The 15,886-nt window shown below is 37.1% G+C and overlaps 2 protein-coding genes across 3 annotated transcripts; both read right to left on the bottom strand.

Annotated features, from left to right (window-relative positions):
• Positions 1-2,624, bottom strand: LOC132183648 (pentatricopeptide repeat-containing protein At3g06430, chloroplastic). The gene is made up of 2 exons (XM_059597010.1): positions 2,161-2,624; positions 1-1,514 (listed from the first exon to the last, which is right to left on the bottom strand). The coding sequence occupies exons 1-2, from the start codon at positions 2,530-2,532 to the stop codon at positions 405-407; spliced, it is 1,482 nt and encodes a 493-aa protein (XP_059452993.1). The 5' UTR covers positions 2,533-2,624; the 3' UTR covers positions 1-404.
• A 385-nt stretch (positions 2,625-3,009) lies between these two features.
• LOC132177581 (squamosa promoter-binding-like protein 1) lies at positions 3,010-13,892 on the bottom strand. 2 transcript variants are annotated; one of them, XM_059589967.1, is made up of 11 exons: positions 12,731-13,892; positions 12,326-12,507; positions 10,941-11,557; positions 7,771-7,845; positions 7,566-7,673; positions 7,362-7,479; positions 6,981-7,122; positions 6,435-6,585; positions 4,938-5,576; positions 3,702-4,187; positions 3,010-3,419 (listed from the first exon to the last, which is right to left on the bottom strand). In XM_059589967.1, exons 1-10 carry the CDS (start codon positions 13,312-13,314, stop codon positions 3,729-3,731), a joined length of 3,075 nt encoding a protein of 1,024 aa, XP_059445950.1. In that variant the 5' UTR covers positions 13,315-13,892; the 3' UTR covers positions 3,010-3,419; positions 3,702-3,728. The 2 variants fall into 2 exon arrangements, with proteins under 2 accessions (XP_059445950.1, XP_059445942.1); XM_059589959.1 differs by lacking the exon at positions 3,010-3,419 and having other exon boundaries at positions 3,459-4,187.
• Positions 13,893-15,886: the final 1,994 nt, after the last annotated feature.

The raw sequence follows: 15,886 nt of genomic DNA, 5'->3' as shown, positions 1-15,886 counted from the left end.
ATAAAGGAAATATAACCACACAAGTGGGATTTCACAAGAAGATAGCGTTAGAATTTCAAAGTAATCAAAGAATCACCTCAAGTTTGCGGAGAGGCATTAATTACCTCTATTAACACATCAAGTATGTACATAGGGTACCTAGATAATTGCCTCTCAAATATTAGAGATGTCTAAAGCACTTATGTAGTACTTCACAAAGGCACGCAGGCAGAGAGCAACTTTTGTAATCCATCTCCGAAGAAAAAGTTTTGACAAGCTGATCAATCAGTAACCCCACCAATAAAGCCCGGTGCCTCATTACAATAATAGTTCCGTTAGTCCCATGAAAAAGTAGGAGATATGGAGAACAAGCATTTTTACTGTAATTTCTCAATTGATACAACCATAGACTCCATTTTTATGGCCTAATCACTTTCATTATCATCTGCCATCATCTCCTGCTTCTCCTGCTCCAAATCATAGATCTTGTCATTCATACCTTCCTCTCTATATGCCTCGACCATAATAGAGTATGTTGTGGAGTTTGGTTGACATTGCTTATCTTTCAACCGCTTAAAAACTCTTTCCATCTCCACCAAATCCTTTGCCTTGGCACACGCTGATATAACTGCATTATAAAAAGATGTATTCTCGGGTATCTCAAACTTCCCAGCTAACTGAACACTGCTAATCACCTTGTGGAAGAGACCTGCATTGGCATATCCGTTAATAAGACAGCAGAATGTCTTGGTGTCTGCTCTCATTTCCTCAGCGCGCATCTGATTAAACGTGTACTCCATGTTCTTTGCATCCCCCACTTCTGCAAAAGCTTCAATCACATTGTTGTAAGTTGAGGTCGTCCACGGAAATTGAAGCTTCCTCATGTACTCCATCACAGATGACATCTTATCGTACATCCGTTTTTTCCCATAAGCACCAATCAAGATATTAAAAGTGCGCGTTTCAGGATCAATCCCAAAATTGCGAAATTTCTCATACCATCTCTCCATCATATCAATCTGACCCTTGTTACCAAACACACTAAGTATAGTGTTCATGGTCCAGACATCCGGTTTGCAAGTTCTGCTCTCCAGCATCCCTGATAGCACTTTTTCCATCTGATCAAATTTCCCTGCTTTACCATACCCGTTTAACACGATGTTTTGGGTGACCGTGTTTGGGGTTATTAATCTTTCAGCCATTTCTTCATACAAGGACTCAACCAATTCAAATCGAGAAGCATCAACGCAAGCTTTTATCAAGGTACTGTAAGTAAAAACATCAGGCTGGCAACAGGGGAGGGATTTCATTTGGTTAAGAGTTGAGAATGCCTCGTCAATTTGATTGCTCCGACAATAAGCTCCAAGTAAAGCTGTGTAAAGTTCAGAAGTAGGTTCACACCCTTCTTCAACCATTCTGTCAAAAATTTGACGAGCACGATGGGGTTGGCCAGATTTTCCCAGCAAAACGAGGAGTTTCATGTAAGTCCCTTCTTTTGGTTGATAAAAGGGTTGTTCTCTGAGCATGTCAAATGCCTGAACAATCAAAGTAGCAACTGTTACAGACAAAAACTACAACATCCAGACATTGAATTTGTATTAGTTATGTGAGTTAGTTATAAGATGGTCAACTTGAGGTCAAATATGATAATTGCCTCTTCACGAACAAGAGGTGAAAGAACTGAAGTCCACGTTTTGCTCTGGAACTTTAAGAAAATTCACAGTCCAGTTGAACTGTTATGGTAAGTACATAAACTAACACTCATTTATCTGTCTTTAATCTACAAGTTTAAGCAAACCCAAGAGAGAGCATAAAAGCATTTGCCTTGACCATCTGATATGAAGTTGAAGGAACAGATTTCAAAGGTTGAAACTTGAACAAGAGCTACTTAAGCACAGGCAGCACCGACCCTTACAAACCCGCTAGTTACTTGGATTGGATTAATGTTGTTCAATTGGTATTTCAAATACCCAGAAACCAAATACGTAAAATACGCTAATCTAACACTGCTGCTTCTTAGAGTAAAGGCCCTACCTCAAGGGCTTGGACCCACTGCTTCTTTGAACCCGCTAGTTACTTGGATTGGATTAATGTTGTTCAATTGGTATTTCAAATACCCAGAAACCAAATACGTAAAATACGCTAATCTAACACTGCTGCTTCTTAGAGTAAAGGCCCTACCTCAAGGGCTTGGACCCACTGCTTCTTTTGGATAAGCTCGGACAAGGCTTCGGTGATAGTGCTGGCCCAGGCCTTGGCGTTGTTCTTGCGGTCCACCTTCTTCTTCAGATTCTTGATGGGTGTCTTCTTCGAAGTACCCGGAATGAATGTCTGTGAAATCCCAGGGAATTCCCCTTCCTTCCAATGCCTCTTCTTAGCCACCGAAGGTGAAGAAGAAGTGGGTTTGGCCCTTTTCGCTGGTGCTGCGAACGCGCAACTTACCAACCTAGATTTTGGGTTTTGGGTTCTGGGATTGGTGCTGAAAGTAGTCTTCTTGCTGAGGGGGTCGTGAAGGTGTAGTGAAGATGAGAATGAGAGAGATACCGAGGCCATGACTGAACAATCGATGGCACAGAAGCTCAAGAGTCTGGGTTTTAGAAGCAGGAGGCACTGAAATGACTTTTTCACCCTTATCCTCCATCATGGTCTTGTAGATTTTTTTAGTATGAATTTTCCGGTAGGGTTCATCCATTTTTAATTTTTAATTTTTTTTTAAAGAAAATGTTAAAATTTACATATTTTAAAATTATTTCATTGATATGACAGTTTCAATCTATTTTTATTAAAAAAATTTAAAAACTAGTAAAAACCGCAACATTAACATTGTGAGAAGTTGTAAAATAAAAATGTAATTTATAATATTATTTTTTTCTCAACAAGGGCTGATGGGCATGGAGTATAGTATTTGGCACTGATTTTCATTGTCTTTTGATGGTCTTTAATTTTATTGTAAAATTATCTTAAAAATTCTTTAATTTTACCCATAGAGAGATATCATATTTGTTTGTATTTTTGTTTTCTGTCCTCGAACCAATACATTAAGAAACAATTCAAACAAAACACAAAAAGAGTTTATGTCGATGTAACAATGAAAAACTCTTTCAAACCAATACAAAAAACACCTTTAAAACACATTACCAATCATACCTTAAATATTCCTAAATTGTCTCAACTCTCAATGGCATGGGCCTGTTTTTTTCTTATCTATTCCTAGTATTTGTTTATATACAGCTTGCTGCCTGGGAAGACACTAGCAGGGCTGGGAAAAACTAGTTGAAGTCTTGAAGAGGGTTTATTATTATTTTTTTGTTCCTGCTGCATATTAACACAAGTCATGCCAAGTTCAACCCACTGCAAACTTGAAGACTGGGGAGAAACGCCCATCTTCATTACTCCACAATGGCTCTCACTTCCTTGGATATCAAGCTGCCTTGGAATTACTGCACAAAAAGAGGAATTTTTCCAGATTGCCAATGCTCTATAAGAACTCTAAGATACAAGTGGTCATTAAACTATTAAATTGCCAGCATTCATCTCTGTATAATACATTAACAGTAATTGAAATTTTTCCCTATGTAAATTTAAAATTGCTATCATTAATACATGTACTATACTTTCCGGTGATATCTAAGTCCACAGAATACCAGGACTGTTACATTTATCTTTTGCAATTAGGATGGGAATGAGAGGAAAAGAAAAAACAAAAATAAAATCCAGCCTACCGTCTCGAAAAGCCACACATAACGACCTTAGCTTGCCCCGTACTTCAACCGTTCCCACGTGAACGGCTGGAACACGTAAAGAACTTCAGGTGAGCTTTTGAAGAGCAAAGCCACACATACACAAACAGCAGCAATGGCCACCATTGAAAGCATTGCCGGCTGGTATGCCAGTGATCTTCTTCTTACGTTGCCATAGGCCAGCTTCTGTTGGCATACATTGCAATGTCGATAGGTTGCTCCCATTTCGATCTTCTCGGTTTGCAAGCTGGCAACTTTCGATGACTTATACCCATCTGATTGCTTCCATTTATTGTTGCAGTCCAAGACAGCACCATGGATATCAAGCACCACATGCCTGCTTTCTGATTTCTTGCTAAGTTTCTTTCGGACAAGTTGGATGTAGGAGTACCGGCCTCGTAGGCATGCATAGTCATTGGGTGTCAAACCTGTACTATCACGAGCGCTTTTCCATGCTTCAATTCCAACCTGAAGAAGGCAAACCCATATCAGCAACATGAAAAGGATCTTATCAGTGTCATAATAACAGAAGTAATAATGCAAAATGAGATGTCTGGCCAAACAATGTAAGGTTTGAAGTGAATACACTGCCCCCAACAGCATCAAAAAAGGAAAAGGTTCTCACTCAACAATAGTCCTAAACCCGCTCCAAATAACACAGAAGCTCAAATTTCAGAAACTCATTTTAATCATAAGATCATCAGTATGTAGGATTTTTTTTTTTTGCTTTGATTAAGATATACTAGAAATTGTCACATGATCCTCTAAATCCTCCTGTAACACACCCGCACAGAAGACAGTATGCTTCAAATAGAGAGAGATTCTGTTAGAAATGGTGGCTCATATTCAGGATAGTAACACTAGTCTCTACTTTATAAGCCTCATGGACAGAGCGAATAGAGCAGAGCAGAGCCAATGAAGTCTATTGCTACTTAATTTAAGTTTGTTGTGCTAGGTCGAATAATAGGTTGGGTCCACCCCTGCAGTATTGTAAGGGTATATTGGGGATTTCAATGTACTGGGCTAGGGTTTACTGTCATATTTTAGCTCTAGGACCCATCCACAAATTATGGATGTTCAAGAATGCACAGAAGCAGCTTGACTGCCTGAGTGGTAGGTCAAATGTGAGTTACAGATGGATTTATGAACCAATTTAGTGTGTTCTCCCTATGTAGAGTTGGATCTAAAAAACTGATGTCCAGTAAGAGAAGGTATTACCAATCCAGGATCATCAGTTAAAGCATCCAGTACATTCTCACAGCCATCTCTACTGGCTGCGATATGAAGAGGAGTAAGCCCCGCAGGCCCTGCCCTATCAGGTTTAAATAAGAAGCCACTGTAGCCCCCGTCAACTTGTTGCTTCTCCTGAGTGCCTCTTTTATCCAAAACTCTATCTGGGACAAATCTTAACAGGAGTTCAACCATAGGCCTGCAGTTTCTCCCGACAGCTTTGTGGAGGAGACTCAAATCCAACAATGCAAGCTCAACCGAAGGATGGTCTCCTGCATCAACTACACGCTCAAACAGAATGTCCAAGAGTTTCTTCACTACGGCGCACCAATCATGGTCCATGGAGAATTCCATGAGCCACTTGAACCGTTTGAAGGAGAAGAGATCCTGGTTTGGATCCAGGTGACCCAGTCTAAATTTCACATGACTTCTATGAAGCAACCAACCCATCTCATGTACAAAGTCCAGGGCTTGAGCCTTAGCTTCTAGCACTTCAGGTACTCTATGGATGTCATCAGCAGTTTCAGCCACCTCAATTGCACCCTCCAGCATACAGATCTCAGAACACACTTCTTGCTCTGCAACTATAAATGGAAAGAAGCTGCTGCTGAGACAATGATCTTCAACCTGACAAGATCAAATATTTATGTTCTCAATTAGAAATAGAAAGTCTTATGCATGCTCTAAAGGTAGAAACAAAAAGTTTTTGCAGAGTATTCTCCTCCTATAAATGTAACAGGGCCATCATTTGCTTCTCCTTATGGGCCTTTTATAACTTTTCTCTTCTAGCCCCCTTTGACTATGCTTTTAAAAGTTAGCTTCAATCCCCATCCCTCTGCTTTCAAGTGAACTAACAGTTCAATATGCTCTTATAATAAAAAATTGTAGTGTTTACAATTTAATGTGATTAACAAGGCATCTGTATTTCCATCCTATTCATGAAAAATGCTAGCTCATAATGCGTGAAGTTTCAATAAAAAAGCCAATATCTTTGACATATTGCAAGAAAGGGAAGGGAGGGGTGTGTCTGGATTCTGGGCTTATCTGAAGTAAATTTCCTTGGTCAACAATTCAAGTAAAACAGGATAGTCTAGAGAAAACCAAGCTCTGATCTCCCTGGCCTATGAGTAACTTTAACAGATGGAGACTGCTTATTAAGTTCCTTCTGAAAAATACTCAAACCATATGTTGTGAGATATTTTAAGAAAATGAACTTCAAGAAAGGCTGAAGATCACCAGAAGTAGTCTAAGACTTTGGAAGTGATTCAATGCATCCTAGGACTAACAATATCATATCACAGGGGTCAGGGAGATTTTTTATAATGGACATCTCATGGGTAGGATCCAATCTTTTCCTGAACTTAGCCAGCTCCATGCATTTTTAAATAATTAACCATATGTAAACCAAAGTTTACAGCAAATACACCCATTGTTGCTAACTGGGTAGAACAAAATATATTAAAAAAATCATAGCGATCACCGCACCTCAATGAATCCTCTCCCAGTCACATTTGGTATAGAGCATGGGAAGCTGAGGCATTGGAGTTCACCATGCTCAGAGGTCATATCAGCACCGTCCATCAAGTCGTAACAAGTTTCCTGGACAAGATACTTCCCTTCATGTGCGCAGTGTAGCCTGAAACCAAAAGGCAGGACTTAATATCTATGCAGTAATCTGATGGTCTGATCAAATCTGAAACAAAATCTAACATCCTAGACACCATTTCTTCTCCGGACAGAGTTTTCCTCCTAACTAGGTTGGAGAAAGTTCCTTCAGCTCAATCTATAAAAATGACATGTGTCCCTTTGTATATGCTTCTCACATGCCTTTTAAATAAAATTTCTTCCAAAATTGTCTTTGCAATTAAAAAAACACATGCGTTTCTCACATGCAAATGGGCATATATCATTTTTATAGACAGACTTCCTCCAACCCAGTTTGGAGGAAATCTTTGTCCTCTCTCCCCAACCTACAAAATCAGAGAGATGCAAACAAACTATTAAGGCATGGATAGACAAGCAAAAGAATACCTAGCACTGGACCGAGAAAGATTAAAGACTTTTATGACAAACTGAACTCTCTCAGATATGGAAACAGCAATTGGTTTGATGCTTGAAATCCTGCAACTTTTATTGCTTTTAAGAGGTAATGGTGTGTCTAAGACAACTTGACCTGCAGGACAGATAAAACAAATAATAAATAAAGCATGACCAGAATCAGTCTGAAAAACATAATGACAGAAAAATACAAAAAAAAGAAAGAAAAAAAAAGAAAGAAAGCAAATTGAATGTACTTAATTTATACATACATACATGTATAAGAGTGTGTGTGTGTGTGTGTAATTTATACATACATTGTGTATATATGCGTGCACACAGTCACAAACACAGAGAGAGAGAGAGAGAGCAAACCATTGTACATAAATGCCACACAATGCCGCACCCTTGTATATACCCATCCTGTTCTCCAGAAAGGGTCAATGGATTCATCAAGTAGCCTTCCCATATAGGATCCCAGGTCACAACAGAGCTGTATGTATCAATTGTAATAAAGAAGATTAGGAATTGATGTACATGATACTGACTAGGTAATCTTGCATCAGAACAGAAACATACCTCCTCCCACGTGGATTTTTCTAGACGGAGGTATATTGTTAATATGATACAGCCTGGCCTTATATAGCTCTCTATGTCTGTAGGACTGTGGGATAACCAGTCGAGGATCTGGAGTTATAAAACATATAACAAAAGGTTAAACTACCAGTGGAATTAAACACCCAAGAAAGGTTGCACAGAAGCAATTTCATGACTTAGAATATACCTGTGTTCGGAGAACAAGAGGAAAATCGTTGGGATCTTTTCCAAAGAGTTTGAAAACTATTCGATCTGTGCGACTCTGAAGATTGATAGGAAAAGAGTGGTTCAGAGAAATAGTTGTTTAAGTCCCGCACAAAAAAAATAAAAAAATAAAAAAATAAAAAAAAATTGTATTTTGACTTATAAAATGCATGCACCATTCTCCAACAGCTATAATCGTGTACAGCACTTTACTAGAGTTCTATTCTTAGTATCAAAAAATCAACTAGATGTTAAATCACTAACTGTTTCAAAAACTAAAGTTGATAGGAAATGAAATCTGCTGACAACCGAAAAGGAGAATCAGATAAGTAACACCCCAAACCTTTTTTTTTTTCCTGAGCAATACAAGGAGTAACACCCCAAACTTCAAAAGTGTTAATTTCATTATCGATGCTTAATTGGAAATAAAGTTCGGAACAAAAAAAGACTAGTTTAAGAAAGTTTATAAATTAGGAAGTGACCAAAATTAGAAAGTATTAGACAAAACATGCTTAGAAAGATATAGATTTTAAGGAAGGAATAGACAAAGTATGTCTTAAAAAGACAAGATCTCTAGAGGGAAATTAGATAAGATGTTGTTTTAAAAAGACAAGATTTCTAGAAACCCTGGAAACCCTGTCCCTCCACTTGTCTTTTAAGAAGGAAAACCTTTGAATTTTGAAAATTAAGAAGGAAGATGTTCTTTGAAAATTTGAAAGAAGGATTTTTTAAATTGAAATTTGAAGGAGGATAAATCTTTGATTTAAAATTTTGAAGAATGATGTTGAATGTCGAAATTGAAAGAAAAGAAAAGAGGGATTCTTTTAATTTTTGAAGATTTGAAAGAAGGATGAAATATGGAAAATTTTTTGGTCTTTCAAAAGGGGATGGAAGTTGAGGTAAAAGAGGAGTCATAGGTGTCTTTGAAAGACCCCTCGGACCAGCCAAATGGGAGAGAAAAAGAAGGTGTACCTCATATAAATACATATTTTTCTTCAGAAAAATCAGAACGTACGTTAGTATTTCTCCTCACTAGGGCTGGGTACGAAAGAGTAAGAAAATAGAGGAAAGAGAAGATTTTATTGAAGAGAGAAAGAGCCTAATGACGCCCACCCTTTTTTCAAGAAAACAGAATTTTCTTTTCACCTTTTCACAACACACTCTATAGAAAGATTCCTCATCAGCCCAGCAGTAAATCTGTATAGTTTTTTTCTTCAAATAAGTGAAGAGAAATTAAAAGAAAATGTCTATGAATTGATCGAGTGTGAAAGAGAGCAGAAAAGATGTTTTGGTAAGAGATTCAAAATTACAGTCACTAGATTTCATCAAAGTGAAAATGAAGGAAGATGATCTATATGAAGGAAGATGAAGAGTTCTTAATGTTTTATGTTACTAAAATTTTAGGAATTGTTTGAAGAACGAAAATTGAATCTTGGTTAGTTTTCGCATTCAATCTAAGGGAAAAAGATAAGATCTGAAACCAGATCAATTTTTATGAAATTTTCTTATGAAAACTCATATAATTTAAGAGTTAGACATTGGATCTATAAGAGAAAAATTTTGGAAACTAAAAAAGAGTTAAAAAAAGTGTGATGATTGGAACCAACACTTAAAAGGGAAACAATACTGGAATCTGTGGAAAATTCCAGACTGTGTAATGGGGAAAGATTGATTTTTCTAGAATAATCCAAAAATCCAAATTCAATTAAATTTGGAGGGTTGGTTAGTGGCATACAGAAGAGATCAGGTTAAAACTTTTGTAATTTCTGGAGATCTTTAGAAAGGGTTTTGAGATCTTTAAAAAATGTGAGAGAATTCTGTTCTGGAAGATTAGAAACCTTAGGAAGTAGCACTCGGTTTCTATTTATTTAAAAATGATAGACTTAGAGTTAGGTCATGAAAGTTTTATGAGATATTGCAGACAGAAAGATAGCGTCATATAAAATATTTTGTGACCATTGGACATGTTTTAGGTAGGCTACTAGAGCCCCAAAATCAGACCCGAAATCTTGAACAAGTGGTTCCAGAAAAACCAATCATGGTATTTCAATCAGAATTCCTTGTATTTTATGAATGGGAGCAAAATGAATCTTACTATAAATGTAGCTCTTCAAAAGAGGAATGATTCTGGACAAGTTTCACTTAAAAAGGAGTTACGGTTAGAAAGTTAGATATTTACAGCGACGATATGTCAAATTGTCTGGGTTTCTGGACAGCAGCTTAGGACCCAAAAATTATTAGGACTTAAGGATAGAAGTTATAATTAAATTTTATACGATTCAAGAGGGATATTTAAGGCCTCTAAGAGACTGAAATTTATGTTCTGAAATATAGAAGAAGAATGAGATATTAAGGCTTAGAAACAAAAAAAGAAACAAGGAATAACCATGGGAATTTAAAACTTTATGCTTAACATTAGGATATGATTATTACTGATTCTTCTTTAAAATGTTTTAGGCACTTGATTATTCAAGTTTGGACATTCAAAGGGTGACCTAAGTCAGTATGAAGTTGGGGTAAGTGGGTTTGATTAAACTATTAATTTTTAATTAAAATCAGCCAATGCATATTATTGAATCTATGTCTTAAAATAGTTTACATTGGGTGCTATTTTATGCATTACATATTGTTCAAGAAAGTTTATATTTTATGCATGACTTTATGTATATCAAACCTATGTTATGATGTTCTAAAAGTTAAAAAAAAAAAAAAAATGATCCTAAGTTGAGCTAATCCGAGTCAAGCCCAAGCCTATCCACGAGCCGCTCTGTTCATTTGCATCCCTAAGTTTAGAATAAGTGCTTGTATGCAAAATGAAAAAGATTTTTAGTTGATTTCAAGTACACTGTTATTTACTAGTTATTTATGGTTGTTATAGTGTAAATATTGGTTAATGTTTTGAGGTTTTAAATTTGAGATATTAAATTTGTAAATGCTTTGGTTATTATGAATGAAATTTTAGCTTCCTTTGTGATCTATGTTTACATGATCACTATTCACTACCTCATCTCTTATGGGATTGGTTTGTGACAAGATGAATTTGAGCAGTAAACTCAACCAGTTATAATGGTTCCACCATAATAAACAAATTCATAAATGCTTTCAAACGAGCAGTTATAAATGGAACGAGATGTAATTGCAAGAAGAATGTACCTGAGCCTCCCCACTAGAAGTAGATGGTGACTGTGAAGAAGTTGAATCTGAGTTGCCACTTGTCTGAGGTGGGCTAGACTTGTGAGGGTCTTGCTGTACCCATAACGGATTGCCAAGAAACCCAGTCCCAGAATTTACGAGAGCATGGGACCTTCCCAAATTCTCTACATTGTCCTCTGAATCATCATATACATTATTCAAATCAATATTATTTAATTTGATTGATGTAATTGATTTGGATGGAAGGTCGTCCTTTGATGGAGGCAGATTAGTGTACTGTACACCTGATAGAGCTTTTAGACGTCCACCCTCAGCATCATCTGAAGATATTCTTTTCTGTGTCATATCAGATGCAGATGCTGCCATGCATTGTCCCATAGGCCTAGGCTGTTCATGAAGGTTGGCTGAACTAGAAGGCATAGAGGGCTCAGAACCATTTGGAGTAACATCTGGCACCTTTTGTGAATCCCCATTAGATGTCCCAGCATTAAGCAAACCTTGAGATCCCTCCAGTAATGCAGATATGTTCCTTCCATCTACTGTACCAGCAAGACTGGCCAGGTTCCTCAACAGATGAGATAACAGATCCTGGTCCTTTGTTTGATCCGAGCTATTTGCTGCAATTTATAGAAGGCATAAGCTGTGGAGTCAAATAAGTATGTCAATCATGACACCCAAGAAAAGGAGACGAAACAGACACAAAAATAAACAAATGTCAATTGTCATAGTAAAACCAGTGAATTTCTTCAACAAAAGCATTCTCTAGGACAGGTTGCCCTCTCCAGGATTTTAGAAAAGCTAATATGGATAGGCCCAAAAAGTTGAAGCAAGAAAGTGCAACGAAAACAATAGCATCAACAGAGAGTGAGAGAGAGGGGTGTAATCAGTGATGGTCATGACAAATTGACCAAATAGTTCAGGCAATAACAGAAAACTGGCAAGCAAAAGTGCTAGCTTTTATACTGCATTGATATACCCAAATGTTGAAGTTTAAACAATCTCAGCAACACAGGACAGTCATCAACATGGTCTTATCAAATCACCATGGAACCCAAAAATAATTTTTACATTAAAACGCCAAGGCCACACAAGAATTGTCTTATAAGCGACCAGCTGATGCGAGAACGCTGTAGTGAGAACTAAAGAAAATTGACATCTAACCAAGACTCCTAGATTCCAAATATCACATTATGCCTCTGAGCATTGACATTTAGCTCACCCAACTTTAAGATTTCACTTTCACAATCAAAAATTATTAACACAAAATAGTAGGCAAGTATTTTGAATTCAGCCCAATATCACATATGCAACCAACTGCTTTCATTGTGGTGCCTACATAAAGCAGCCAGCAAAGTGAATATATTTGCAGTAATAAAAAGACTTACTGTGCATATTGGAGAGAATCCTCAGGAGACTTATTAATAGATAACTGCTACCCCTTTCAGCATTTAGAGAGCCTCCATTAACTACAGTGTCAGGATGTGTCTTTCTCCTCCTCCTATTATGGCCAGCCAACCTTCTACGACAACTTCTCTTTCCCTCATCAAACTCTTGAAGAGCATGAAACCTGCCAAAAAGTATAACCAAGTTGCTTCTAATTGGAAAAACAAATTGTACTGCAAAATGACCTATACTTAACATAAGTTTGACAACCTTAGCCTCATTGAAAGATATATAAAACCAATAATAAGAGCTTAACTCAACCAATGCATATAAGAAATCAACAATTGGATTGAAAATAGCTCTAAAATGTTTCCCCGGAATAAGAATGATTATAGAATCCAACAGACCTGCTACACTGCTGACAGAACCGCTGCAGAACGTTTCCCACCAATGCTTTGCTGGCCTTGGAATGAACGTCACAAACCTTATGTCGTCGGTGGTAATCCTTGGCATTACTGAGATCAGCCTTACAATCCTCCACCTGACAAACAGCACGATTTGAAGTCATCCCAACTATCTTTGTCTTCTTCCCACTCTTTAAGTCCCCTTCCATAATAGGGAAAACTTGCCCGCCAAGCTTCAAATTAAGGGGCGCGCCTTCCTCATTTAACTCTTCACCTTCGGCAGCCACAACCCTCCTCCTCTTCTCCAATTCCCTCTTGCCCCCATCATTCACCAGATTAATATCATCTGAGCCAGAAGATGAACTATTCGACAAACCAACATTTTCTGGAATCTCTGGCCCAACTGGAAATAACTGCCTGCTCCTACAATCTGATGGTATAGAATTCAGTGGGCTAGCTCTGAAAAGATCTCCATCCCATTTCCAGTCATTCAAATCCCACTCCAAACTCTTTTTCCCAACTGCGTTCAAATCAGACACCACCGGACCATATAATTGACGAGCCTTGCCTCTAAATTTGGCCTCCATTTATCAAAATCCCAAGAACCCAGAAAAAGTCAAAACATCCAGATTCCAGTTCTACCAAAATCAGCTCTACCCAATTGAGCAAGAACCCAATAAACACAGAGATCAAAGTTCAAATCCGGCTAGAAATTTAGTGACTTTACTATCCACACAAATTAAATCCAACAAAAAAAGTAAACCAACAACTCCAAGAGAGTACACCAAAACATTCATGGATCAAAACAAGAGCTGCCCACATGCCAAAAACCCCACAATTACCTGCCCAATCCCTCAAAATCATCAAAAACACCACCACAATCACAAACCAACAATCCCATAAACAATATTGCTCTCAAATGTTATCCATCCAAACAGAATTTCTCAAGTTTCACATCATAAGCAAAACTCAAACATAACAACTATAACTCAACAACTTTAACCGTACAAACTCACGAATAAAAAAAGAGAGAAAGCAAGCTGGTCAGGTTGCAGGCTTGGAGCTTCCAGAACTGGTATAACTGTTGAGATCACAGGAGAGAGAGAGAGACTATAGCGAGAAGAAAATTAGGAAAGGGTTAGGAGAGAGAGAGTACACTTTATATTAAATCTGGGACCACACCGTGTCTCTCTCTCTCTCTCTCTCTCTCTCTCTCTAGTCTCTACAATACAAAGAAAAAAAAAAAAAAAAGTAAAAAAGAAAGAAATCCTAGATTGGTATTATTGTATAAATGTGTTCATACGCCAATCAATCCGACAGGGTCGAGCTCATGAAAAGGGTATGACGTGTCCTGCGTTTATTGGCTAACATTGTTAATCCTCGTTTCCTTTGACCTGCAAATCCGCAATGGTATCTGACATGACACTCGTGTCGGCATACGTTGGAGGTTCATGCTAGTGCTCGTCAGGAACGAATCTCCGTTGTCATTTCCCCATCATTTCTCTTTTGCTGTGGAGCAAAAATTATTTTATACTGTTGCTGTAATTTATGCCTTTTTCTTCTTTTATTTATTTGCCTGCGTGCATGCACACAGCCCATTCAAAGGCGATGGCTCTGTTTTTTTTTATTTTTTAATGGTTGGATTTTGATGCTTCAACAATGAAACAAAGAAAAGTAGTCTTATTCTTCACGTCTATTTATTATTATAATATTGATTTATTATGTTGTGTGTTATAAATGGTGTATCTTTTAATGTAAAAGCTTAAAAAAACAGAAACGTCACTTAAAACCTTTTAAGTCAAAGTATAAAAAAAATATAATAAATTAATGTGAAGAATAACATTATTCGATTAAAAAAATTTGAAAATATTTCATGATAACCAAATATCTACCCGACTAGCCTAAGTCGAGAATCAAAACCCGTAAGCCCAAAGTTTGGATCGAGTTGATCAAGCTCAAATCATAATGGAGCGATAAAAGCTAGCGTACCCGTAAAGAACATAATAATTACCCTAGTCTTGTCCTAACTAATCAAGGGTCAAGAAAATGTGCCAACTAGGCAGCCACCACATAGCTACATGTTCAATAAATAACTACTCCATAGCATTTGGAGTAGTTATTTATTTGGTATAGTTTGCATCTGGAGTAGTTATTTATATGGCATAGTGTGCACTTAACCTAGTTTGACATTGGAAGCCCTACGGTTTGAATTTTTTTTTTTTTTTCTTGAGGCTTAGTCCATTTTGGTGTTTTGACTCAGTTAATGTTCATATTTATAGTCGCTTCTAACTAAGGTTTCGTATAATATATTATTGATATCTCTTGTATTGTCTCTTTTGAAAATAGTGAAATGTTGTTACAACGCTATAGACGTAACCCTTAGTGGTGAATCATGTAAATCTCAATGTTTAGTGATTGTTTATTTTTTGTGTTCTTAATTTTTGCGTCTTACCGGTTCGGAAGCTCTCCTGTTATCTCACGTCAGCGCCATTCTAATAGCCCTTTTCCTTGTTTCCTTCGGTCCGACCGTGTAAAAATTTGCATCAACATTTTATAATAATAGCCATTTAAATTAATAAAACTAAATCATTAATTATGTAGTTAATAGTTAAAAGGCTTTTTTTTTTTTTTCTCTCTCTCTCTCTCTCTTTCTTTTTTATTAATTGGCTGCTTTAATACAAGCATATAACCCCTATATCCGAAGGTTATCAAATTTAAAAATGATCAAATTACATATATAATTTAGTGGTGGGTGAAGTTACAGTAATAGGGTGACATGCATGTGCATGGTAAGGTAGCTGCACCGTTGATGAATTGGGCAGCATCACGGAGGAATCAGGACAAATTGATTGTGACCGTTCATTTGGTGGTGGATCCTCCAATAGCGATTGTTCTTTGTTTCCTTCGCCATTTCCGGCCGCTACATTCACCGAATAAAATTATCTTCTCGCTAACATTCAAAGAAGTCTTGAAAGCAGTTACATTTCTCCAGTAATTCTATACGTTATCTCGCATCTCTCTTCTCCTTTTGAGAATAGTATTTTTTTTTATAGAAACTTCATACAAATAACTTTTCACTGATACCATGACACATCAGAATAGAAGAAAAATGAGTAACGTAAAAATATCAAAGTTATCTATTAATATCCATAAAATTCA

This window comes from Corylus avellana, chromosome ca1, assembly GCF_901000735.1.
Source record: "Corylus avellana chromosome ca1, CavTom2PMs-1.0".
In the NCBI taxonomy this organism is placed as follows: domain Eukaryota; kingdom Viridiplantae; phylum Streptophyta; class Magnoliopsida; order Fagales; family Betulaceae; genus Corylus; species Corylus avellana.
Note: the sequence above shows the minus strand (reverse complement) of the source record. Positions and strands in the feature narration are given on the sequence as shown.

Bases quoted from the DNA above. Each gene is read 5' to 3' on its own strand.
- LOC132183648 (XM_059597010.1), bottom strand. From the start codon at position 2,532: ATGGCCTCGGTATCTCTCTCATTCTCATCTTCACTACACCTTCACGAC. The intron at 1,515-2,160 runs GTAGGGCCTTTA...TTGATTGTTCAG, and splicing joins AGTGGGTCCAAGCCCTTGAG to GCATTTGACATGCTCAGAGA.
- LOC132177581 (XM_059589967.1), bottom strand. From the start codon at position 13,314: ATGGAGGCCAAATTTAGAGGCAAGGCTCGTCAATTATATGGTCCGGTG. The intron at 7,480-7,565 runs GTATGTTTCTGT...TGATACATACAG, and splicing joins AAAAATCCACGTGGGAGGAG to CTCTGTTGTGACCTGGGATC. The intron at 6,586-6,980 runs GTATTCTTTTGC...TTTTGGTTTCAG, and splicing joins CTTTCTCGGTCCAGTGCTAG to GCTACACTGCGCACATGAAG.